Source organism: Ranitomeya imitator, chromosome 1 (genome assembly GCF_032444005.1).
Source record: "Ranitomeya imitator isolate aRanImi1 chromosome 1, aRanImi1.pri, whole genome shotgun sequence".
NCBI lineage: Eukaryota > Metazoa > Chordata > Amphibia > Anura > Dendrobatidae > Ranitomeya > Ranitomeya imitator.
Window position 1 is genome coordinate 617,669,023 of NC_091282.1, and position 25,486 is coordinate 617,694,508.

The window sequence follows — 25,486 nt, forward strand, 5'->3', positions numbered from 1 at the left end:
AAACTTAACTTTTAATAAGAATGCCATAAAATATTAGAACCCAACAAACACATATACATACAAAAGTGCTCAAAAAAAAAACAGTGCTCAAAGAATATATAAAAGAATGGAACGGTCTCACCATTCAAGACGGACACATGGATATGATGAATTTTTCAGCCAGTAAGGCTGTGGAGTAACGGTCCAGGGGAGAGTCAATGGGTTGGGGCACATCAATGCTGTCTACCCTGTAACCCCTGTGTAACTCCTGTCCTTACAAGGACAGGCCCCAAGTCCTCTTCTCCCTTTGGGGTTACAGGGTAGACAGCATTGATGTGCCCCAACCCGTTGACTCTCCCCTGGACCGTTACTCCACAGCCTTACTGGCTGAAAAATTCATCATATCCATGTGTCCGTCTTGAATGGTGAGACCGTTCCATTCTTTTATATATTCTTTGAGCTCTGTTTTTTTTTAGCACTTTTGTATGTATATGTGTTTGTTGGGTTCCAATATTTTATGGCATTCTTATTAAAAGTTAAGTTTTATTATTGGTAACCCTCCATAGCTGATGGTATCCGTTTTCCCCTGAGGGTGTTGTACAGTGTGGACTAGTCTACACATTGCTCTTTGCACAATCCATGGTGCTACTAGAAAACCTGCATAAGGGAAACTTATATAATTCATCACACCCCAACCATGGGCAGCAGAGACTGGATGCCTTACTGCCAACAAAACCCATGTGGCATTTTAGAGAAAACCATGGTTGAAAAGCAGAATCATGGTTGAAAAGTACTGATATGTCCCCACCGACTTTTTCCCCATCCTTTCAATAGACCGATCTTGCTATGATACTTACTTTGTTGGTTTTGCACTGTTCTATTGCCACTAATCTTCTTTTTTCTGAACTGCTCCCAATGGCATGACACCTGCAGTCAGTCACAACCATAAGAAGTGGATGAAGCTTCACCTCCACAATACTAGTTTGGTGTCAAGGGCATGGAATGTCATGTCCCCCGAAGTCACAAATCTGAAGAACTAAGATCAGTGGTGTAGGAACGATGTAAAATCATTGAAGTCATACATGAAAATTTTTAAACTTTAGAAGATTATTTCCCAGTTAAATCGCTAAAATCCAACTGATCCCAATATAGTCAATAGGGACTGTTGATTGCCATTAGTGACTGTTTATGCCAAATTGCATCCCATTCATGAATTTTATATTTCTATCTCTTTACCGGAATAAATAAAAATGAAATTCCTCGTGAAGATGTGGACAAAGTTTGACCTGCAGATCAAATTAATTCCTAAGAATTGAGATACAACTGCTATTAGCCTTAATATACTACTTCCTCAATATCAAATTTAATTGGATCCGTGATGCTGAAATATGAAGACAGAGTAGAGATGGGCGAAACCAAACAGTAAAGTTCGGGGTCCATACCGAACACCTACTGTTCGGGTACAGACTTCACCAGGAAGTCTGAGTTACTGTTCAGGTTCGGCACCCGGAACAGCAGGTGTTTCTCGCACTATCATGTGCATGGATGCAACTCTCAGCTGTCAGCTTCAGCAAGTCTGGTTATCAAGAATAAAGGGCTCCACGCTGTTTTATTAATTATTTAAATAAATAATTTTAAAAAACAGCATGGGTTCTCCCCCATTTTTGACAACCAACCTTGCTAAAGCTGACAGCTGAGGCTGGCAAGAGACCATGGATATTGCTCCCCCCAGCCTAAAAATAGCAGCTTGTAGCTGCCCAGAGAAATCACATCTATTAGATGCGCCAATGCTGGTGCTATGCCCAGCTCTTCCCACTTGTCCTGTGGCAGTGGCAAGTGGGGTATATATTTGTGGGGTTGATGTCACCTTTGTATTGTCCAGTGACATCAAGTCCAAGGCTTAGTAATGGAGAGGAATCTATAAGACACTTATCATTAATAATTCTATAGTTACATGGTACATAAAGACACAACCAGAATAAAGTCCATTATTTGAAATAAAAATAAAATACACTTTTACTTTTTTAAATAAAAATAGCAAACACAGTTATACTCTCCTAACGCCCAATTCCACTGAAGCCAACGTCTCCTGTAAAAATAAATAAAAAACAACCATTTCCCTCACCTGTCCACCGTTCTGTCCCATGCTGTAACATTTTATCAGTATATCAACTTCCTGAATTCCATGAAATATAGAAGCTGGAGAAGAGGTATGATCTAAAGTCATAGGTGCTTATAAAGTAGCATTTTATATGGTCTTAAACTCTTGAATAGAAAAGCGATATGAAGCTACAGTGACTCTTCTTGCTTCTATAAATATAGGTTTATAGAAAGTCTCTCTTTTTTTTACCATATGTTATATACACTGCTCAAAAAAATAAAGGGAACACTAAAATCCCACATCCTGGATAACACTGAATGAAATGTTCCAGTTGTAAATCTTTATTCATTACATAGTGGAATGTGTTGAGAACATTAAAACCTAAAACTTGTCAACGTAAATCACAACTAATATCCCACGGAGGTCTGGAGTTGGAATGATGCTGAAAATCAAAGTGGAAAATGAAGTTACAGGCTGATCCAACTTCAGTGGAAATGCCTCAAGACAAGGAAATGATTCTCAGTAGTGTGTGTGGCCTCCACGTGCCTGTATGACCTCCTTACAACACCTCGGCATGATCCTGATGAGGCGGCGGCTGGTCTCCTGAGGGATCTCCTCCCAGACCTGGACTAAAGCATCTGCCAACTCCTGGACAGTCTGTGGTGCAATGTGACGCTGGTGGATGGTGCGAGACATGATGTCCCAGATATGTTTAATCGGATTCAGGTCTGGGGAATAGGCGGGCCAGTCCATATCTTCAATGCCTTCATCTTGCAGGAACTGCTGATACACCAGCCACATGAGGTCTGGCATAGTCCTGCATTAGGAGGAACCCAGTGTGAACCGCACCAGCATATGGTCTCACAAGGGGTCTGAGGATCTCATCTCGGTACCTAATGGCAGTCAGGCTACCTCTGGCGAGCACATGGAGGGCTGTGCGGCCCTCCAAAGAAATGCCACCCCACACCATTACTGACCCACTGCCAAACCAGCAAATGAAATATACAGATGACTGACAGCACTCACTCATTAGGGCGCTCGTTTCAAATCCAGGGAACCCTCCTGGGTAAAACGTTAATATCTGCACAGAAGAACAGCGCTCCACCGGGTGTAATGGTCCAAAGGAATCTTTATTTAGCCATCTTTATGCTTTATGCTTATGCTATATGGCTAAATAAAGATTCCTTTGGACCATTACACCCGGTGGAGCGCTGTTCTTCTGTGCAGATATCCACTGCCAAACCAGTCATGCTGAAGGATGTTGCAGGCAGCAGATCGCTCACCACAACATTTCCAGACTCTGTCACATCTGTCACATGACCAGTGTGAGCCTGCTTTCGTCTGTGAAGAGCACAGGGCGCCAGTGGCAAATTTGCCAGTCCTGGTGTTCTGTGGCAAATGCCAAGCATTCTGCACGGTGTTGGGCTGTGAGCTTAGCCCCCATATGTGGACGTCAGGCACTCAAACCATCCTCATGGAGTGGGTTTCTAACAGTTTGTGCAGACACATGCACATTTGTGGCCTGCTGGAGGTCATTTTGCAGGGCTCTGGCACTGTTCCTTCTGTTCCTCCTTGCACAAAGGCTAAGGTAGCAGTCCTGCTGCTGGGTTTTTGCCCTCCTACGGCCCCCTCCATGTCTCCTGGTGTACTGACCTGTCTCCTGGTAGCGCTTCCAGCCTCTGGACACAACGCTAACAGACACAGCAAACCTTCTTGCCACAGCTCGCATTGATGTGCCATCCTGGATGAGCTGCACTACCTGAGCCACTTGTGTGGATTGTAGAGTCCATCTCATGCTACCATGAGTGTGAAAGCACAACCAACATTCAAAAGTGACCAAAACATCAGCCACAAAGCATTGGTACTGGGATGTGGTCTGTGGTTCCCACCTGCAGAACCACTCCTTTATTGAGTGTGTCTTGATAATTGCCAATAATTTCCATCTGTTGTGTATTCCATTTGCACAACAGCATGTGAAATTGATTGTCAAACAGTGTTGCTTCCTAAGTGGCAGTTTCATTTCACAGATGTTTGATTTACTTGGAGTTTTATTCTGTTGTTTGTGTTCCCTTTATTTTTTTGAGCAGTGTAGTACTCCATCCCTTAGAGCAGATCTCTAAACTCTGTCTACATGTACAATGCCCAATATATGTTTATTTGTGCATGGAATATCTTAACCAGGGAAAAACGCTGGCAGAACACTGTCAAGTCGTTGTGAGAGCGGTTTTCAATCCATATAAATGCTGTTTTACCGATTTGAGCTCACTAGAATTTAAGAAATATTTGTTGTTTTTAATATTCTAAGAACTCATACTCGAGAGAGGGGTCATTTTGACCCAGAAACTGCACCATCAGTGATTTATGGCATTTCGGCTCATTCCTGGTCACTTGGGTTGAGCATTACTAAACAATATACAGCATTGCTCAGTAGGCACTATTTACAGAATACAGGCACCATTGCTGTGTAAACACGGTCAGCAGAATACAGGCACCAATGCCTTATTGGCACTATCAGCACAATACAGTCAGCATTGCTGTGTAAACACTGTCAGCAGAATACAGGCACCGCTCTGAAGGCACTATCAGCAGAATACATGACTCATTGCCTGTGCACATTATCAGCAGAATACAGGCACTATTGCCGTGAAGGCACTATCAGCAAAATACAGGCACCAATGCCATATTGGCACTATCAGCAGGGTAGAAGCACCATTGCCCTCTACTCACTGTCTGAAGAATACTGGCACCATTTGCCTGTAGGCATTGTCAGCAGAATACAAGGACAATTTCCCTGTACACACTGTCAGTGCATACAGGGCAATGTTGCTAATATACTGCTGACAGTGTGTACATGACAACAGTACCTCCATTCTGCTGACCGGACAGTGACTACAGGGCAATGGAGCTTGTATACTGCTGATAGTGAGTACAACGTAACAGTTGCTGTACTATCCTGATAGTGCCTATAGGGCAATGGTGCTTGCATACTGCTATCAGCAGAGTACAAATACCTTTACCCTGTAGGCACGATCAGCAGAATACAGCCACCATTACCTTGAAATCACTTGTCAGCAGTATACAAGCTCCATTACCCTGTACTCACAGTCAGTAGTATACAAGCACCATTACCCTGTACACACGGTCAGCAGTAATCAATCATCATTGCCGTGTATGCACTGTCACCAGTATTCAAAGTACCATTACGCTGTATGCACTTTCAGCAGAATATAGGCACCATTGCCCTGTTCATACTGTTAGAAGACAGGAGCCATTGCCCTATACGCACTCGGCAGAAGACACGGACTTTTGCCCTGTACAAACTGTCAGCTTTATACAAGCACCGTTGCCCCTTATGCACTGTCAACAGTGTACAAAAACCATTGCTCTGTACGCACGGTCAGCAGAATATAGGCACCATTGTCCTGTGTGCACTGTCAGCAGAAGACAGGCACCATTGTCCTATGTGCACGGTCAGCATAAGACAGGCACCATTGTTCTGTACGCACTGTCAGCAGAATATAGGCACCATTGTCCTGTGTGCACTGTCAGCAGAATATAGGCACCATTGTCCTGTACGCAGTCAGCAGAATATAGGCACCATTGTCCTGTGTGCACTGTCAGCAGAATATAGGCACCATTGTCCTGTACGCAGTCAGCAGAATATAGGCACCATTGTCCTGTACGCAGTCAGCAGAATATAGGTATCATTGTCCTGTGTGCACTGTCAGCAGAAGACAGGCACCATTGTTGTGTACGCACTGTCAGCAGAATATAGGCACCATTGTCCTGTACGCAGTCAGCAGAATATAGGCACCATTGTCCTGTACGCAGTCAGCAGAATATAGGCACCATTGTCCTGTACGCAGTCAGCAGAATATAGGCACTATTGCCCTATAAGCACTGTCAGCAGAAGACAGTCACTATTGTCCTGTATGCACTGTCAACAGAATATAGGCCCCATTGCCCTATATGCACTGTCAGCAGAAGACAGGCACTATTGCACTGTACGCACCGTCAACAGAATATAGGCACCATTGCCCTGTGTGCACAGTCAACAGAATATAGGCACCATTGCCCTGTACATACTGTCAGCAGAAGACAGGCACCATTGCCCTGTGCATACTGTCAGCAGAAGACAGGCACCATTGCCCTGTACATACTGTCAGCAGAAGACAGGTACCATTGCCCTGTACACAGTGTCAGCAGAATGTAGGCACCATTGCCCTGTGTATACTGTCAGCAGAAGACAGGCACCATTGTCCTGTACATACTGTCAGCAGAAAACAGGTACCATTGCCCTGTACACAGTGTCAGCAGAATGTAGGGACCATTGCCCTGTATGCACTGTCAGCAGATGACAAGCACCATTGCCCTGTGTGCACTGTCAACAGAATATAGGCACCATTGCCCTGTACATACTGTCAACAGAAGACAGGCACCATTGCCCTGTACATACTGTCAGCAGAATATAGGCACCTTTGCCCTGTGTGCACTGTCAGCAGAATGTAGGCACCATTGCCCTGTATGCACTGTCAGCAGAATATAGACGTCATTGTCCTGTGTGCACTGTCAGCAGAAGACAGGCACCATTGCCCTGTACGTACTGTCAGCAGAATATAGGCACCATTTTCCTATGTGCACTGTCAGCAGAAGATGGGCACCATTGCCCTGTATGTACTGTCAGCAGAATATAGGCACCATTTTCCTGTGTGCCCTGTCAGCAGAAGACGGGCACCATTGCCCTGTACATACTGTCAGCAGAATATAGGCACCATTTTCCTGTGTGCACTGTCAGCAGAAGATGGACACCATTACCCAGTGTGCACTGTCAGCAGAAGACGGACACCATTGCCCTGTATGCACTGTCAGCAGAATATAGGCACCATTGCCCTGTACATACTGTTAGCAAAAAACAGGCACCATTGTCCTGTGTGCACTGTCAGCAGAACATAGGCACCATTGCCCTGTATGCAGTTAGCAGAATATAGGCACCATTGCCCTGTATGCACTGTCAGCAGAAGACAGGCACCATTGCCCTGTACATACTGTCAGCAGAATATAGGCACCATTTTCCTGTGTGCACTGTCAGCAGAAGACGGGCATCATTGCCCTGTACATACTGTCAGCAGAAGAGAGGCACCATTGCCCTGTACATACTGTCAGCAGAATATAGGCACCATTGCCCTGTATGCACTGTCAGCAGAAGATGGGCACCATTGCCCTGTACATACTGTCAGCAGAAGAGAGGCACCATTGCCCTGTACATACTGTCAGCAGAATATAGGCACCATTGCCCTGTATGCACTGTCAGCAGAAGATGGGCACCATTGCCCTGTACATACTGTCAGCAGAAGAGAGGCACCATTGCCCTGTACACACTCTCAGCAGAAGAGAGGCACCATTGCCCTGTTTTCACTGTCAGCTTTATGCAAGCACCATTGCCCTGTACGTTCTGTCAGCAGGGTACAAGCACCATTGTCCTGTAGCGCCATCCGCAGATTGCTGGCACCATTGAGCTGAAGACCCTGTGAATTCTTTGTTCATACTGCCAAGCTTTTTTAGTCTGTCTACATGCAGAATGCAGACTGCCACCTGCTGACTTTTTTGTGTGTCTGTTGTGGAGCTCATTGATTTCTTATTTTTTTATCTTTATATAGCAGTGCGCCTTCCTGTATGCCTGAATTGAGTTTTATTATTTATATTTCAGAAATGCAGTTTATGCTATAATGGCACTGGAAGAAATGGGCAAACATCCCGTATAACCCACAATCTGAGGAAAGGCTTCCATAATGTAGTCCTGGGCTATTGCTAATATAATGGAGATTAGTCAAGTCAATTCTGGTCCAGGAGATGTTTTTCAATGAGATTCAAATTAGGGGAAAAATAATCCTACTTTCATGATTACTCAGTCCCTATATCTCTAGTTCTTGGAACCCCCATATGTCTATGGATAGTATTAGCAGGACATCTTAGGTGCTGAAGACTTCCTACCTGTGACCCTCTAAAGTGAATACTTCCTCTGAAGGCTCGCGTTAGGAATATGTGTATTTCTACATGAAGCTGTTGGGTAAATATCATAGTGAATACTTTTCTGCCCAATGATGACAGAAGAATTCTCGGAGTGACACCTTTATTGGCAAACCAGAAAATAATATGTTTGCAAACTTTCAGAGCACAGGGGCTCCTTCTTCAGGCAAGATTACAAATAGATTAATAAGAGAAAAGCACAACATTTAAGGAATTACTACAGTAGGTAGTGTAGCTTTGTCATCATTGGGCAGAAAAGTATTCACATCGATGTTTCTGGCTAACATGGTACCACAATACAATTTGTTATTGTACATTGGAAATATAATATTTAATGTTTGTTGTCTTAACTCATTTGGACTCACCGGATTCCAGCATCAGTCACAATTCTCTCTTCTGTGTGTATCATCTTGTGATTGTGGTGTCATTATATTGTCACAGCCAGCAAATTAAGTGAGTTTGAATTATCTGGCCCAAAAACCTGATTATCTGACACAGAACAATAAATGTCCCAGGTATAGTGTTTATTGGCCATTGGTTTTTCTATCTCTGCCAAGTCATAAATATTTGGTCCGTACCGTGGATTTCTGTGTACGTTTGGCCAGAGTTGGCCTGAAGTTTCTTGGATCCCAATCCAAACTGTTTCCAGGATTCTTCTAACTGTACATTGACATATTACAAGTGATGTGAAAATTATTTTGTCTAATATTAATATCTCGTCATGTAGAATTTGGTGGAAGAATTTTGGCTCACTACTAGAGATGAGCGGATAGATTTGCGGGACTCCAGTCCAGTGTCAATATCAGTGTTACCTTGCGGCTACATGGTAGGCCCGCAAATCTCTTAACTTCCAATGTCCTAGCACAGCTTTTGATTAGCCAGGGCTGGCAAAACATCATTTTTTTGTCACACAGATGACGTTGCACTGGTCCTGACAACTCAAATGCTGCAATGTTGGCGCCGTAGGTTTGTGGCCTCTCGGGTAGATGCCAGGTGCTACTGACCTGGATGCTGTATCGGAGTCCTGTGAATTGAGCTGCTCCTGTCTACTCACTACTCTTAGAATTCCTTTAGTTCAAATACATTGAAGGATTTTCTAGCTTGAAATGCCCATCTAAGGACTTGCTGCAGCATTTCAATAATGGACATTCAAATCAAGACTTTGCCTAGGTCACTCAAAAAATGAGCTGTCCATATAATGGTCTGACCACCATGGTCACCTAAAGGGTTAGCCAGTGTTTGATGCTGCTCTCTGCTCTGGGGTATGTCTCAAATGTGGAATTTTACCTCTATTACATCCATATGTTCTTGTAGACATTCGTTTAACATTTTCTTTCTTTTGGGACATTCAGAGGTTCTCATTGAGATATCTCCAGTTGTGGTAGTTTTCAATATAGATGGCATTTAAGTTCTTTGGCAGAGGGACCATCACTATATCACCCCTGCTTACATAACGATGGGTTACTAATGGTACTTGGGAACCAGTTGAAAGCCTAGAGGTCTGCTGTTCTTGTGTACCTATTAGGTCCAGCCAAAAAGTATTACAATGTGGTATATGGGTGATCCTCAGGAATTGTCCATCCCTGGTGAAATGTTTGGCAAATGATGATGTTTTCCAAATTCTAATCTTCTGTAATTGCCGATTCTAGTGTATTTTGTATACTCGTGGTTACATGTCAACTAGAGTCTGAATGTGACCAGAAGAATGCAAAGTGCACTAGGTTACTTGACAACTACTGGAACTGATAAGCAGATCTGAATTCTATTGGTGTGCATTATCCATCTTTAAGGTTCAGCATCATCTCACCAGAGTTGGTCAACCCCTCACATGGTCTAGTCACCTATCATAAAGTGTAAAACCCCTTTATTACAGGTTAAGTCCAGTCTGTTTCTAATGGCGGAATCATGTCCGATCATCAGTCCATGAAGTCAAACTGCCATTTGTCTCAAACACTAGAACAAGTGCACCTCTGACTCATATGAGGCAAAATGGCCAAATCCTAGAACTCTTGTAACTTTTAGTTTTTGGTAGTTACTATGTGTGTGTGTTGTGTTCATTGTCTGTATGTGATTTGTTCTCATGTTCTAGAAGAGAGGCACCCAACCTTTCTGACCTTCAGAGCCATATTTAGCTATTAAAGCGGGTCATGAGCCACATTCAGGTCTGAGAGAAGGTGGCAAGTCACATCCAGCTCCTGTCCCACTTACAATAGTTACACCCAAAACCCCCTATGACTGGTATAATGACAGCCAAAGCTTTTTCCACAGAAATCACAACAAGGCTGCATGCCAAGCTCAAGGTTTTCTAATCTTACCCCTATTCAGATCTGCTCTTCTCTGCAGGGATGCACACAAAAGTCACTATCCAGAGATCTACTCAATAGCTGTTGGCTGTACCCAGTACTAATGATAATGACATCTGTGAGCCACACATCACCTGTCTGCGAGCCACATGTGGCTCTCGATCTACAGGTTGAGGACGCCTGTTCTAGAAGATTCTTTCCATATTAGAGGAGAATTCTACCTATATTAATAATATTCTGACATATCCCCGAGGAGAAGGGAAGGGTAACTGAACACGTTCAGCAAATATAGCACCATCTAGATAAATTGTACTGTGCTGTGTGTTACTTGCAGAAGACGTTTGTTCATGGACATCTCGACAGAAGTGAAGGTATTCTAGTGCTTGAGGAGCCATTTGGTGTATAGACCTCAGTAGTGTTACCATTATTCACAACATGTTGTGTTACAGGCAAAGCCCCATCACCTTAGGTCAAGAAAAATTGATAGACTTCACATTAGCTAGAGGAAGTGGCCATTTTCATATGATAAAAGCATACTTCGGGGTGTATATACGGTTGTGTGAAAAAGTGTTTGCCCCCTTCCTGATTTCCTATTCTTTTGCATGTTTTTCACACTTAACTGTTTCAGATCTCCAGACAAATGTAAATATTAGACAAAGATAACACAAGTAATCACAAAATGCAGTTTTTAAATTAAGGTCTTTATTAAGGGAAAAATAAATCCAAACTTACCAGGCCCTGTGTGAAAAAAGTGATTTTTTTGGATATTGTTGTGGGGTCTTTTAAGACTTCTTGGATGAGTCATTGCTGCGCTCTCGGGGTAATTTTGTTCAGCCAGCCACTCCTGGGAAGGTTCACCACTGTTCCATGTTTTTGCCATTTGTGGATAATGGTTCTCACTGTGGTTCGTTGGAGTCCCAAAGCTTAAAAAATGGCTTTATGACCTTTTCCAGTATGATCAATCTCAACTACTTTGTTTCTCATTTGTTCCAGAATGTCTTCAAATCGTGGCATGATGTCTAGCTTTTGAGGATTTTTTGGTCCTCCTTCGCTTTGTCAGGCAGGTCCTGTTTAAGGGATTTCTTGATTGAGAACAGGTGTGGCAGTAATCAGGCCTGCATGTTGCTAAGGACTTTAAACTCAGCTTTACAAAGATATGATAAGTTAATTTATGTTTTAAGGGGGGCAATTAATTTTTCACACAGGGTCCTGTAGGTTTGGATTTTAAGAAAGGAAGCAGAAAGCACTGGTGCTCCTGATGGTTCCTGGTGGGGGAACAAATCCTTAATGTAGAGTGCTGCTGGTGATTAGGACAGGTTCTGTGTGGACCTGTAGAATATATCGTATAAGGAAAATGATATTCACCTGCGCTGTCTACAAAATAGAACAATGAAATTAAAAATCCGTATAATGGAGTAAAATGGATAGATAGATAAATAGATAGGTAAATGAATAAGAGCACTTAATGAATAATTATTGGCTATGCAGTGGATGTTGTGATGGGTCCTTAAAGTGCTACCAGAATCTTTAGGGAATGAAAGAAGAAAGCATAAATGTTTGTATTGGTGAATATAGTGAAACTATATAGATTTATAATATATACTCATGCAGGTATTGAATGGAAATGTGCAATGAAGATACGAGATTCCTATGTATCTGCGCAATTGATGCTGGAATCGTGATGACCACGGTTACTTATTCCTCAGAGGTTTTTAGTGGATGCCCCTGCCTAAATAAATATACAACCTTCATATAGGTATGATTTTGATTAAATGTGGTCTGGTTTTCTCAGTACCCAATCAACACACTGCTGGTGGGAGTAGCACAAGCTTCCGATTGGTTATAGGTACTAAGATGACCAGGTGTTTGGCTAACAAGGGTTACTGCAATTAGAATTAATTGCCCATATGTTTAGATGAGAAGAAATACTCCCCTAGTGTGTTGAAGCACTAATGTGTCACAAATGCTGCGTGCACATAAAATCAGACTGTACTCACTGTGATGCTGAGTGCGAAGGAAAGCGGTTCTGGAAAAATATGAGCCACCGCTAGGTTTACCGCTGTGGCAGAGCGGTGGGTTAAGGAGAGAGTTGCGGCTGGAGCCACGAGACCTCGCGTGTCTCAGCCGGATGCAGCGCTGAGGTCGAAGCTACTGGTGACGTCACCACGCTATGGGGCTAAAGAGAACAAGTGTGCTAATACAGCTAGTCACCCAAACCAACACGTTTCAAGGGCTCTGGCCCTCTTCTTCAGGGTTAAGGTTTGGATTTTGTTTTCCCTCAGTAATAAAGACCTTCATTTAAAAGCTGTATTTTGTGATTACTTGTGTTATCTTTGTCTTATATTTAAATTTGTTGGGTGATCAAAACATTTAAGTGTGACAAACATGGAAAGGAATAGGAAATCAGGAAGGGGGCAAACACTTTCACACAACTGTATGTAATACAGTCGAATTTGTCATACTTGATTCTCCAGTCCTCTTTTTCACACCTGCCATCATGGTAAAATTTGCAAGTCATGCTGTTCTTGTAGAAATCTGCCCTATCATTGCTCAGAAATCTGGCATTAAAGTTTTATGCAAATGAGACGCAAGTGCATTCATCTTGCAAAATTCTCTGTGATGGGAAGCAGATGAGAGATGGTGGATTGACCTGTCAACCAAATGCCGGAGCCAAGCCCTGGTTGGGAAACATGGAGTGAGGAATGAAGAGCTGCAAGTGTAAAGTCACTCCCCAATGCACTTGTGCCTCATTTGCATATAACAATTATGGTGGGTTTCTACACCAAAGGTATCTCTTTACTCATAGTTAGGCCTCTCATACAGCCTTTGTCCACCTCTGGGCAGGTAGTATCACTGGTACTTTCCCCATGAATTCTTGTCCTTATGAAGTCATGGACAAATCAGATGGCATCGGTTGTTCCATAATTCATTGCAGAAAGTAAGGCACAGAAAAACGCCCCAGAGAGGAGACAGAGTCCACCACAGATATGGGGCAGTGCCGATTAGTTGACATTAGCCTTAAGTCATGAACTTCAAAGAGGCTAGAAGAGGACTTCATAAGGAATATTCTTTCTTGCTTAATATTTTCTTTAAGGTTTTTTACAACGATTAAATAGAGCTCCAGATCCTTGTTATTACTTGTAATGATTATCGTCTACGTCTTTGATGGGTATCACTTTTCATCTGTTAATGAGGCTTTAGAATAAGTAAAACTATCTATAACTGTAAAAAGCAGGTAAGTATCCCAAAAAAAATCCCTATCGGAGCCTCAGCTCCAGTAGACCAAGAACCTTATTATTTTCTGTTCCGTTTCCTTGTCATATCATTCCTCCATCGGCCATTACCCAGCACTTGTGATTGTGCCTGTGTGTTTTTGATTAGAAGTCATTGAGTAATTGTTTCTAGCAGGCCATAAATGATGTGACGTTCGGTGGTGCTCATGGCATACCACGCAGGGGTAATGAGCGCGTGTGTGTGTGCGGACAACAGAATGTGTTCATTTGTCATTTGACAATTATCATCTTTTCGATTTGAAGAATCTACTTGATAAAAAAAACAATCGCACATTTTTTTTCCAGGACATTTGGATTGCTGCCCCCTCCTTTTCTCAGGTTGTATTTTTGACTTTACGTTTTCATAGACTCCATGGTTTGCTTTGCTTCAACGCTCTTCCATATTGATTGTTGTAGTGTGTATATCGTGTCATTGGTCTGGGGAACTACGTGCTCTTCTGTATTCTCTTGTGATGATTTTGTAAATATCTTTTTTTCCATTTATTACACCACTTCTTCATTGGCTTTATGTAGAGCAAATGTACCAATGTGATCCCATCACTTCATCAGCCATTAAAGGGAATCTGTCAGCAAGTTTTTGCTGCACCATCTGAGAACATCATATGATGTAGAGGCCGAGACCCTGATTTCAATGATGTATAACTTGTTAGGCCGTTTTATTAAAATCAGTGTTTTTTCAAGAGAGTATCATTACTGGACTAGGTGTCTCTTGCCTCCTAGTCCTCCTACTCTATGTAACCAACCACGCCCCCACCACTGATTAGCAGCTTTCTGCCAATCAGTGGTGGGGGAGTTATTATTCAGGGCTCAACATTTATAGCACTGTTACATCTACAACAGTGATTGTATCAAAATGACAGCAAGCAGCCCAGTAAGTGACACATCGCTGGAATCAGGGTCTCAGCCTCTTCATCATGCTGCTCTCATATTACATAGCAAAACCTGCTGACAGATTCCCTTTAATGTAGAAAAAATACCAGAGCTGTTGTGAGATTGGCTGCTTGCCCCTATAATTACACACTAGACTTTTTAGACTTTTATGTAGATGTTGTGACAAATAAATGCTTTGTGTTTATCTGTGATACAGTATGTATATTTTAGGTATGTGTCATCAGCATTGGTGTCATGGACAAGATTCTTGTGTCTTCTCTTTCGAGACAACCCTTTTGGAGCTCAAGTTTCGTCATTACATGTTTTCTCTCACTCCATGCACATTATCATGCCCTTTTTGTACACATCCACAATATCTTTCTACTGTCATGTCGTAGAATAGTGTATGTACGTGTGTACTTCCTGTATCTCCATCTTTTACTTGCATATGACTTTTGTGCTTTAAAACTTTATACACATGCATACTTGTTCCAGAAGCTGTTGGATCCTTTTTTGTTCCTTTTTTAGCATTTTTGACTTCTTACATAGAATTTGATTGCACGTAATAAAAGGGAGACCATATTGTATAATAATTACATCTTAGCTCAGTCATTCTCGACCTTTTAACCATGGCAGCCCCTTTCTCATAATTAGCGTCTACAACTATCTCAAACCAAACTTTAAAAAAGTGGCACCGCTTACCGTATGTTTTTTATTCCGAGGAACCTTTAAAAGGTGGTTCTACCAGTGGCTTAGCATTGGGGGAACAGGGCTGGTGTCTTGGGCACCAAATATTGATCCGCCCTCCTCCCCCCTGCACTCAATTGCCGCTTATGTTTGGAGGGCCGACTGTTTGCGAGCAGTCCTAAATTTAAAGAAAAAAAAGTATCCCTTGTAAAAAATAAAAAACAAGAAAACACCTTAAAGACACTTTTTCCCAATGAGGGTTGATTTAAGGTTAGGGTTAAAACTAGGTTTAGGGATAGCGCCAACCTGACTGTCTGTAAGGTTACTGTGCACAATCTAGTTGACAGGTTCCCTTTATGGCTAAGGAAATAAAAACACAAAACTGGACACAAAAAGTAAAGAAAAAAACATTTTAAAATGTTATGTCCACAGCTCAAAATACTGATGATCAGGTGGCTGCAACTCATCAATATTCTGGGAGTGTGGACGTCCGCCCTGACCAAATAGCCAAGGTTGCTGCAGTTCAGTGGCCGCTGATTGGCTGCAGTAGACCCATGATGCAACAATGTCAAGTAAACTGCTGGGAACCCGTTCTTTCTTAAAAAATAGGTTAGTTATATTTAATTTATTGATTTACAGTGGGTATGTAAAGTATTCAGGCCCCTTTAAATGTTTCACTCTTCATTTCATTGCAGCCATTTGGTAAATTCAAAAAAGTTAATTTTTTTCATTTTTTTTCTCTGCACTCCCATCTTGACTGAAAAAAGTAGAAATGTAGAAATTGTTTGAAAATTTAATAAAAAAGAAAAACTGAAATATCACATGGTCAATAAGTATCCAGACCCTTTGCTCAGACCCTCATATTTAAGTCACATGCTGTCCATTTCCTTGTGATTTTCCTTGAGATGGTTCTACTCCTTTATTGGAGTCCAGCGGTGTTTAATTAAACTGATAGGACTTGATTTGGAAAGGCACACACCTGTCTATATAAGACCTCACAGCTCACAGTGCATGTCAGACCAAATGAGAATCATGAGGTCATAGGAACTGTCCAAGGAGCTCAGAGACAGAATTGTGGCAAGGCACAGATCTGGCCAAGGTCACAACAGAATTTCTGCAGTACTCAAGGTTCCTAAGAGCACAGTGGCCTCCATAATCCTTAAACAGAAGAAGTGTGGGACCACTAGAAGTCTTCCTAGACCTGGCCATCCAGCCAATCTGAGCAATGGTGGGAGAAGAGCCTTGGTGAGAAAGGTAAAGAAGTACCCCAAAATCACTGTGGCTGAGCTCCAGAGATGCAGTAGGGAGATGGGAGAAAGTTCCACAAAGTCAACTATCACTGCAGCCCTCCACCAGTCGGGCCTTTATGCCAGAGTGGCCCAACAGAAGCCTCTCCTCAGTGCTAGACATATGAAAGCCTGCATAGAGTTAGCTAAAAAACACATGAAGGACTCCCAGACTGTGAGAAATAAGATTCTCTGGTCTGATGAGATGAAGATAGACCTTTTTGGTGATAATTCTAAGCGGTATGTGTGAAGAAAACCAGACACTGCTCATCACCTGCCCAATACAATCCCAACAGTGAAACATAGTGGTGGCAGCATCATGCTGTGGGGGTGCAGGAACAGGACGACTGGTTGTCATTGAAGGAAACATGAATGCGGCCAAGTACAGAAATATCCTGGATGAAAACCTCTTTCAGAGTGCTCTGGACCTCAGACTTGGCCGATGATTCACCTTCCAACAAGACAATGACCCTAAGCACACAAATAAAATAACAAAGAAGTGGCTTCAGATCAACTCTGTGACCATTCTTGATTGGCCCAGCCAGAAACCTGACCTAAACCCAATTGTGCATCTCTGGAGAGACCTGAAAATGGCTGTCCACCAACGTTCACCATCCAACCTGACGGAACTGGAGAGGATCTGCAAGGAAGAATGGCAGAGGATCCCCAAATCCAGGTGTGAAAAACTTGTTGTATCATTCCCAAGAAGACTCATGGCTGTACTAGGTCAGAAGGGTGCTTCTACTCAAAACTGAGCAAGGTCTGAATACTTATAACAATGTGATATTCCAATTTTTCTTTTTTAATAGATTTCGAAAACTTACTACATTTCTGTTTTTTTCAGTCAAGATGGGGTGCAGAGTGTACATTAATGAGAAAAATAATGATGTTTTTTGAATAGTGAAAAATTTAAAGGGGTCTGATACTTTCCGTTCCCACTGTAACCAGCTTTGCATAAATCAGTAATGCAAGTGAATATAACAAACTTAGTAATATAGCTTATAAGAGAAATCTGCTTCTTTTGCCACTTATGAGACATTTCTTCCGCTTCTCCTTGCTTTCTAAACTCACCATTCATTCCGGCAAGACGGACTGCCAGCTTATTGAGTAAGGGGGAGGAGAAGTGAGGAGCATACAGCACAGTGAGAGAACAAGCAGGCACAGGCAGATTTTGCTGCAGCATTCAGCAAATGCATTTCTCTTCATTGCTGAATTCACAGCCACACAGCATAGTACTGCTGTTTAATGTCTTGCATGCTATTGTTTCTTTCTGTGTGCTACAAAGAAAAACGTCTGAAATCCATCTTTCTCTGTGTGTGTTGAACATGGGAGATATCATAGTCGTTTGGGTCGACCCACTAGGTCAGATGCAACTGAAAATTGGTCATCTAATGGCCAGGAATAGTGTTATTGCTCATGTTGGACACACATGACCGATATATTTTGAAAAGTTATCTGGAACCACAGGTATGCTTTAACTGTTGAGACTCATACTCACTTATTTAATGCCCATATAAAAGAAGACTTGAATATAATTAGTCTAGTAATGTATTTCATATGGACCATAGCATAGACTGCTAATGACCTAGGCAGAGAGGCGTCCATGTTCACGTTGGCTCTTTTGCTCACAAAGGGTCAAGTTGACATGGATAGGGCTTCTTTTCATTACAAGCAACACCAAGATTTTTCTGCATTTGTAGTAAAGGGAATGAATACTTGAGTTGGAGGGTCTTATAAAGTATAACAATACAAGATGATCAAAGCCTTAGAAAACGGAAATTTGAAATATTGAAATATACAGTATATAAACTCATATACTGAAATGTGTTTTAATTTTTTTTATTATTAGTTATTATTAAAATGTTTTTATTGACTCTAAATTTTTTTGTTTTGTTTTTTTATCCTGTCACGGCCGCCAAAATTATGTAGACAGTCATTTTTTTTCTTATCAGAATAGAAGAGTACACCTGAACTTTCTGACTGTTGGACTTATTTATTTTTTCAGTGCATTTCAGTTTAGTCCAGCTGGTTGTTTTATGACTGATGTAGAGCTGTGTAACCACTGGACATCCGTACCCAGAAATGCACTAGAACCATTCTCCTGTTAATGACCAGAAACAATCATACAAATCTATGGGATCAGTTCCGGCATCCGTTTACTTCACTACTACAATAGAGGGGAAAAACTGATTTTTAGTAAATGAGTCCTTAGAGTGAAAAACCGTTTATATGATAAAATGCTTAAAAAAAACCACATATAGTAATTTCATCTTTTACTGTGGGAGATTTATAATGTATTGTCTTTTGTAATAGTTTAGTTTTTCACATCTTGATTGCCGATAAAAAAAAAAAAACAAACAAAAAACTAAAATCTTACAACTGGATTACTTTGTATTTTGCTCGGTCTCATGATTGATCGCTACAAATACTATATTGTATAACACAGGTTAGCCATGCCTAAGGACAAATAGGGCAAATAATAATTTAATGTAGTTCTTAATGTATACCTTGACCTTCTGAACAGCCCCCTCCCTATCTTTAGAACATGGACTCGTTGAAATTCTACTGACCCCATCGGTAGCGCAATCTCGCAGAGGCCATCAATCATAAATATATGTTAGCGTTTCTTGGGCTTGAAGGCTAAGCAGTAAAGTTTATTAATGATTGGAGGACAGAAACCTGGAAGATAGAAGGTACTTGAGAAAGCGTAATTGTACTGGAAAAGTCTATAAATTAAATATCCATTTATTGATGAAAAGATATACTGGTATGTATAAAATAGGACCCAGAGAGTTATACAATATGTCGGCGCTTGCTTCTTTTACAATGACTTGATAGCCTTTCTTTGACCACTTATGCTTCATTATTGGTCTGTTGGTCTGTGAATCTCATCAAAACCTTCTAGACTTATCTAACAAAAAAAAAACCCAATGACAAACAGTCAACCAGTGGGAAATTTCCGAAATTGGAAACCTATGTCAAAAAACCATCAAAAAAAAAAAAGGAGGTGAGGGTGAATGCAAATAAATGCATGCCTTTTTTTCTAGGAATGCTGCATTTCGTATGCACGCTCACCTGCATGTGTCTTGTTTCTATGAACATACTGGGGTTATAAAAAGTCTACAACCGTGAAATTGCAGATTTTTGTGTCAAAATTTTTGAGATCAAGATAAATGTCAGATGTTTCTCCTTATTAAGGTCCTTGCTTCTCCAAGACTTTCATTTTTTTTCTGTCTTTTGGTTTGATTTTAGCATTGGTAAGAACTTGGTCCCTATGGAGCCACATTATCTCTATTCATTTTTCTTGGCCACTTAAAAAATTTGGTAATACTTCTCTCACCCCATAGATGAGAATTATAAGTATGTTACTAGGGTGGTCTTACTCTTCCTTTGCTTTTCCATTGAACCGAATGTTCATGTGTGATTGTCGGGTGCTCTCTGCGCTGGACCTTAGAAGACATCTCCGCGACTCATCCTCCACTAGTTTTATTTTTTCTTTTCTTTCCTTACAATTTATTTTTTTCCTAAGATTTTTCTGCCTTTTTTCGTTAACATTTTGTTGCCTACTACGGCACACCAAAGTTCTAAAATGTCCAGCATAATCATACTAGCCATTGGTCCCACTTTCCGTAGCACAAAAAAAGCAGGGTTCATACAACCCCTTTTCCAAAGGGGATTTCTTTGGGTGGTCCCAGGGCAGGCTTAACGTGTCCTGATTTTCTCATAAAATTTTGGTAAGTGTATATAATTTATCTTCATTTAATTCCTTCCACCACAAAGGTCTGCATTTTCTTAGAGGGTTTGGAGGCTCTTTCTAACTGCTGTATGTTTCCCTATATATACAGCCACGTATATATATATTTATATGTACTGTGTATTGAGTGTGATTTATATTGTTTTTATCTTTGTTTTTTTTTTTGTTGCTATATTTGTGGCCTGAATCCAAATAATAGCCTTTTTCTTTTAACTCTTGTATACTAAAAGTAGTATCCTCATAGGGCACGTCTATTTGACTTTCTGACGGTACACCTCGATCCTATATACATCTTTCAACAGATACTTTCTGTTGAGTGAGTGGACCTGGTAACCCTATGGCTTCAGAAATGGATGGAAGTCAATGTACTTGGTTGAGATGTAGAATTGCTAAAATATCTCCAAATGTGAGAATTTTAGAAGAAGGTCCAGTATGGTTCATGGTTTCTCATAGATATCCCACATAGGGAGAGTTTGATGTTGCTTTGCGCCTGCCTCCCATAGTGTTGAGTCCTTCATGTACCCATTCCATGCCTGTACACTTCGTGTCTGTTGTACCCAAGTGATTTTTACAGAAACTGTATACATTTGACAAAAAGCTACTGTTGATATAGCTGTGAAACACAGAGTTTGCTATACATATCACAGTATGTATGTTTTGTTCCAGGTTTTGATATGTAAGCTTATAATTACACCCACAAAGTGCCAACATTGAACATTGGTTCATCTGAAGAAGTGATTAAGATTGGAAGATGACAGTTTGTGGGTCCAATTACCCCACGCGTAACTCATTTCTTCACATTAGTCATCACATTGATTTCAGATTTATATTTTATTCAGTGAGCTCTAGTCTTCTAGATTTATTCAGGGCAAAGTGTTTGCTGTCTACAGTTTTAGTCCCCCACCCAGGATTCTATCATATATGTAGGTCACCTATTCTTCTGAGCTATTGGGTAGTACATATAGATGTGGCAAACACCAAACTAACATTTATTGCACGCCATGGCACAGGGCCTGGTCTATCGGCCAAGTCGGTAGTCTGTGGTTGCTTGACAGGAGCCTTAAAAACTGCCTCCAACTTAAGGCATGCATATCCCTTCTCTTGAGTAGTTAGCCTGGGGTAACATCATCGTAGCTGTGAGAAGCAAAAGAAGAACCATGGAGGTAATAGGTGGTTCTCAGTTACTGACAAGGCTGACCGACCTAGTCCTGTGATTCGACTCTACAGGGCATATTACTCCATTCCAATAGCACTGCAGCCATAATATATAGTTGTATTTGCTCCAACATTTGTAGGGAATTTTATACCGAATCTGTTTGCCTAAACTAAGCTCTCTGCAAAATATTTCCAAAACCCCCATTATGCCTGTCCTCCAGGTTTATGTTTTAGGCCTCTAGTCAATGAATATTCCCAAGGCAACATATTGCCAAAAATATCCAAAACAGACAACATTGTTCAAAGTCCCCATAAAGAAGACATGTGTTATGGTACAGCACTTTCTAGTACAACAAACCAAGAACTCTTCTTTATTTTATGTGCAGTAATAGAGAATGGAGACACTAAAATAGTCCACAGCCTATAATCGGTTCACGACACGCTTCCTCTCCTCAGCTTGTGATCAACATAGTAAAGAGGAAGACTCATAGCTCAAGCTGTCCCCACATTATTTTTCCACTTTAGATAGAAAGACCTGTTGTATGTTTTTCCCTCTATGACTGTTAATGACTCCTTAATCAATGCTCCAGCCATGTCTCTTCTAACAGTGCGGTTCCTTTGTTAGGCCACGTTCACTATTTGGTCAGTTTTACCTTAGTATTTGTAAGCCAAAACCAGGAGTGGATCAATAAGGCTATGTGCCCACGTTTCAGAATCTAAGCAGAATTTTCCTCATCAAAACCGGATTCCCTTGCCAGGAAATCCCCACGCGTTTTTTTTTCTTTTTTTTATTGCATTTTTATCTTGCATTTGTTTCTTTCTTCTTTAATTTTTCTAGCGTTTTTTCCATGCGTTTCAATACAATTATACAAATATAGCGCAAAAATCGCAGCGATTCCACAAAATTAGTGAACATGCTGCAGAAAAAAACGCAGTATTGGCACAACAATGCGGAATTCCATTACAAATAATGTAATGCGTTTTTTAAGCGTTTCTGCAGCGGAAAAAAACGCTTAAAAAAACGCAACGTGGGCACATAGCCTTAGAGGAAAAGTATAATAGAAACATGTCACCACTTCTGCATTTATCACTCCTGGATTTTGCTTACAAATACGTGTGAACGTGGCCTTAAGGGCTGTTCTGTACATGTTCTCTCCACTCGATAGTGAATGGGACTAACAAAAAAAAGTTTTCCAATGGCTAGAATCAGGATGGGGTACAACATATTCAGATATCTTCTCTACACATTGAACCTCGTTTATCAAAACTCAAAAAGTGTGATAAAAAAAATTGCTTATATCCCTGGCAGGTATTTCGATATTTATAAAAGGTGAAGAACTTCTTGTTCTTTTGGTAGGAAATATTTGATTAAAAATTATCTTATCAAGGACATTTCAAGATATGTCTCAATCTATATCTAGAAGTCAAGAGCTGATAAAAATGTAATTTCAATATTCTCTTAGTTTTTGGATACTAACATCCTTGGAAGTTGGCCTTTTTGGTGTATAAGCACTGGGTTCACAAAGCTATATCACATTCACACATTTCATGCTTATGTAACTCTATCCTAAAGAGCAGAAGGTAGGTCATGAAGTAAACATGAAGTCTAAGATGTTTTATTCAGATATCTTATCGTCTCCCATCCACAAAAACCATTCCAATGTATGGTCCTGCAATGTGTAGCTCTGGAAACTATTTTTTCACTCACCTTTCTTCCTCATTATCATGCCATTGACATTGTCATGATACTGAGGAAAAACGCAAGAAGGTAGTTCAGAAAGTTTTAGTCCTATTGCACATGCCCATAGTCACAATCCAAGGACAGACCAAAATTTCCTGCCTACCTTCAGACCCAAACTCAAGAGTCTCATGAAATTGTTGAATTCGGACCAAAAAACTCATTTCTAGTTCAAATTTGGACGGTGAATCTTGGACATGTGAAACCAGTGTAAGGCAGGTTCCCAGATGCTGAGCCATACGTTGGGAAAAAAAACTAGGGATCCTTATTAATACTTTGGTCTGGTCCCAATATTTAGATGTTAAGGAGAATCTGTTAGTAAGCTCAACCCTCCTAAGCCTTTTAAATTGGTTTGCAGATCATAAGAAATCGAACAAAATTACACGTTCATATCTATGATCCGATGTCTTATTCCAGAGAAATGCACATTTATCTCAATTTGTAACTAAACTGTTATGATCTATGGGCAGGACATACTGTAGATCTCCCTGAGAATATGCCTCCATAATTTATTTTTAATGAAAGGTGGAGTTGGTGGAGTCACTGGTAACGCCCCCTTTTATTGAAAATAAGCTCTGGAGGTAGATTTTCGGCAGATTTGTGTCCTGCCCATAGATCTCAATGGTTCATTTACATATTAGGTAAAATGTGGATTTCTCAGGAATGACATCGGATGACAGATATCAAGGTATCATTTTATTCAGCTTTTTATAACCTACATGCCCATGTAGGTGGCTTAGGAGGGTTGATCCTACTGATAGATTCCCTTTATACCAAACAACTTACTAATCGCTCTTCATTTTTAGTTTTGGACTTTATTTTTGGATGTTGTGATCTTTGTTTTATGAACTTGGCTTAGGTACCTTGTATTAATAGATTTTCCCCTTAGATTTATGATCTGGTAGAATGACTTAGATCATTTTTGAAAGTTCTGATTTATTTATTTTTTATGCATTTACAACTATCTAAAGTCCAAGGCAATTTGAGTGATGCAATTCATGTAAAATATTTTCTTTTTTTACCTTTTTTTTTTGTTTGTTTGTTTCTCAGAGATTGTGATTTTGACATTTATAAAGAATGCATTATAAAAATGTTTCGCATTGGCTTTTTATGATGGGAGTAAAGAAGAATGAGCAGTTCTTAATTGCTCCCATCATGAAGTTGGCTTATATTATACTATGTACGTTACAACTGCTGAAGGTAAGTGGGTCAATTTCCCTGCTGGATTTCTAACCTTTATTTTCTTCCTCACTGTTGGCATGAGCTTTTAATCATTTCATGTTTTGTTTGTTTGTTTTTTCCCCTTCATTTTCGTGCTTTTCTTTCCATATTTTAATGATGTCTAGCAATTTTTGATGAGTAGGCTAACGTTTGGCTAATAAACTTAATCTTTGGCCAATAACAAAAAAAAAAATTGCAGAAGGCATGACCTCCCTAACTGACCTCTTTTCACTTTAAAACATCACTTTACAAAGATCTGCTTTTTAATTGTCTTAACAGATGTATTGGTCTAATCCATGAAAGTATTGATGCAGTCTGTTCACTAGCTTTACTAAGGAGAAGAGAATATACTGAAACCAACCTTTCAATTTATTGAAACCTGAGATTCTTTGATAATGGACTTCTGTCTCCAGACTGGACACTTGTATAGACCAAAATGGCTACAAATTAGTGATGAGCGAGTGTACTCGTTGCTCAGGTTTTCCCTAGCACTCTCGGGTGACCTCCGAGTATTTATGACTGCTCGGAGATTCAGTTTTTATCATGGCAGCTGAGTGATTTACAGCTACTAGCTAACATACTTAGCCTCAATAGAATTTGAAGGAGTATTACCTCCCGAGACATTTATGGCATATCAAAAGTAACTGCCTGATAGATAAGAGTCTTAAAAGTATAACCCGCCCCATAGAAGAAGAATGTGGGTCCCCTTCTTCCTCAGTTTGCACTCCAAGAAGGAGGCGGCCATGGTTGTGTGCGACTCTCCCTAGTGTTAACTCGTCATTAAGTACAACTAAGAAAGCTACGTACATGGGCCACCTTTATGTCTTCTACACTTGTCCTGTGTCCACCAGGTGTCAGTCGACCCAATTCTCGTAATATTTATGGGCGCACTGAAATGACGGTGTACCACTTCTCTTTTAGTTGATATGGAAATTACTTTATAAGCAGCCACACACAGGCATGTTTGTGACCAAATGGTTTCGGGCTACTTGGGCATAGCCGCAGGTTGAGCATCCCTGGCCTATATGAAGATGTAAAGTTTGGGATAAGAGACCCATGGCTTGGACCCCGA

The 25,486-nt window shown here is 40.8% G+C and overlaps 1 protein-coding gene across 40 annotated transcripts in view; it reads left to right on the top strand.

The window, feature by feature from the left end:
• Positions 1–25,486, top strand: part of GPHN (gephyrin) — a 490,719-nt gene that overhangs the window by 390,061 nt on the left and 75,172 nt on the right. For 22 of the 40 annotated variants that reach the window (XM_069726492.1, XM_069726522.1, XM_069726549.1 and 19 more), the window contains one exon: positions 13,989–14,021. The exons of the other annotated variants lie outside the window; for them this stretch is intronic. In XM_069726492.1, coding sequence (XP_069582593.1) covers positions 13,989–14,021 — 33 coding nt within the window. The remainder of the gene's footprint in view (positions 1–13,988; positions 14,022–25,486) is intronic. 40 annotated transcript variants of the gene reach the window in all.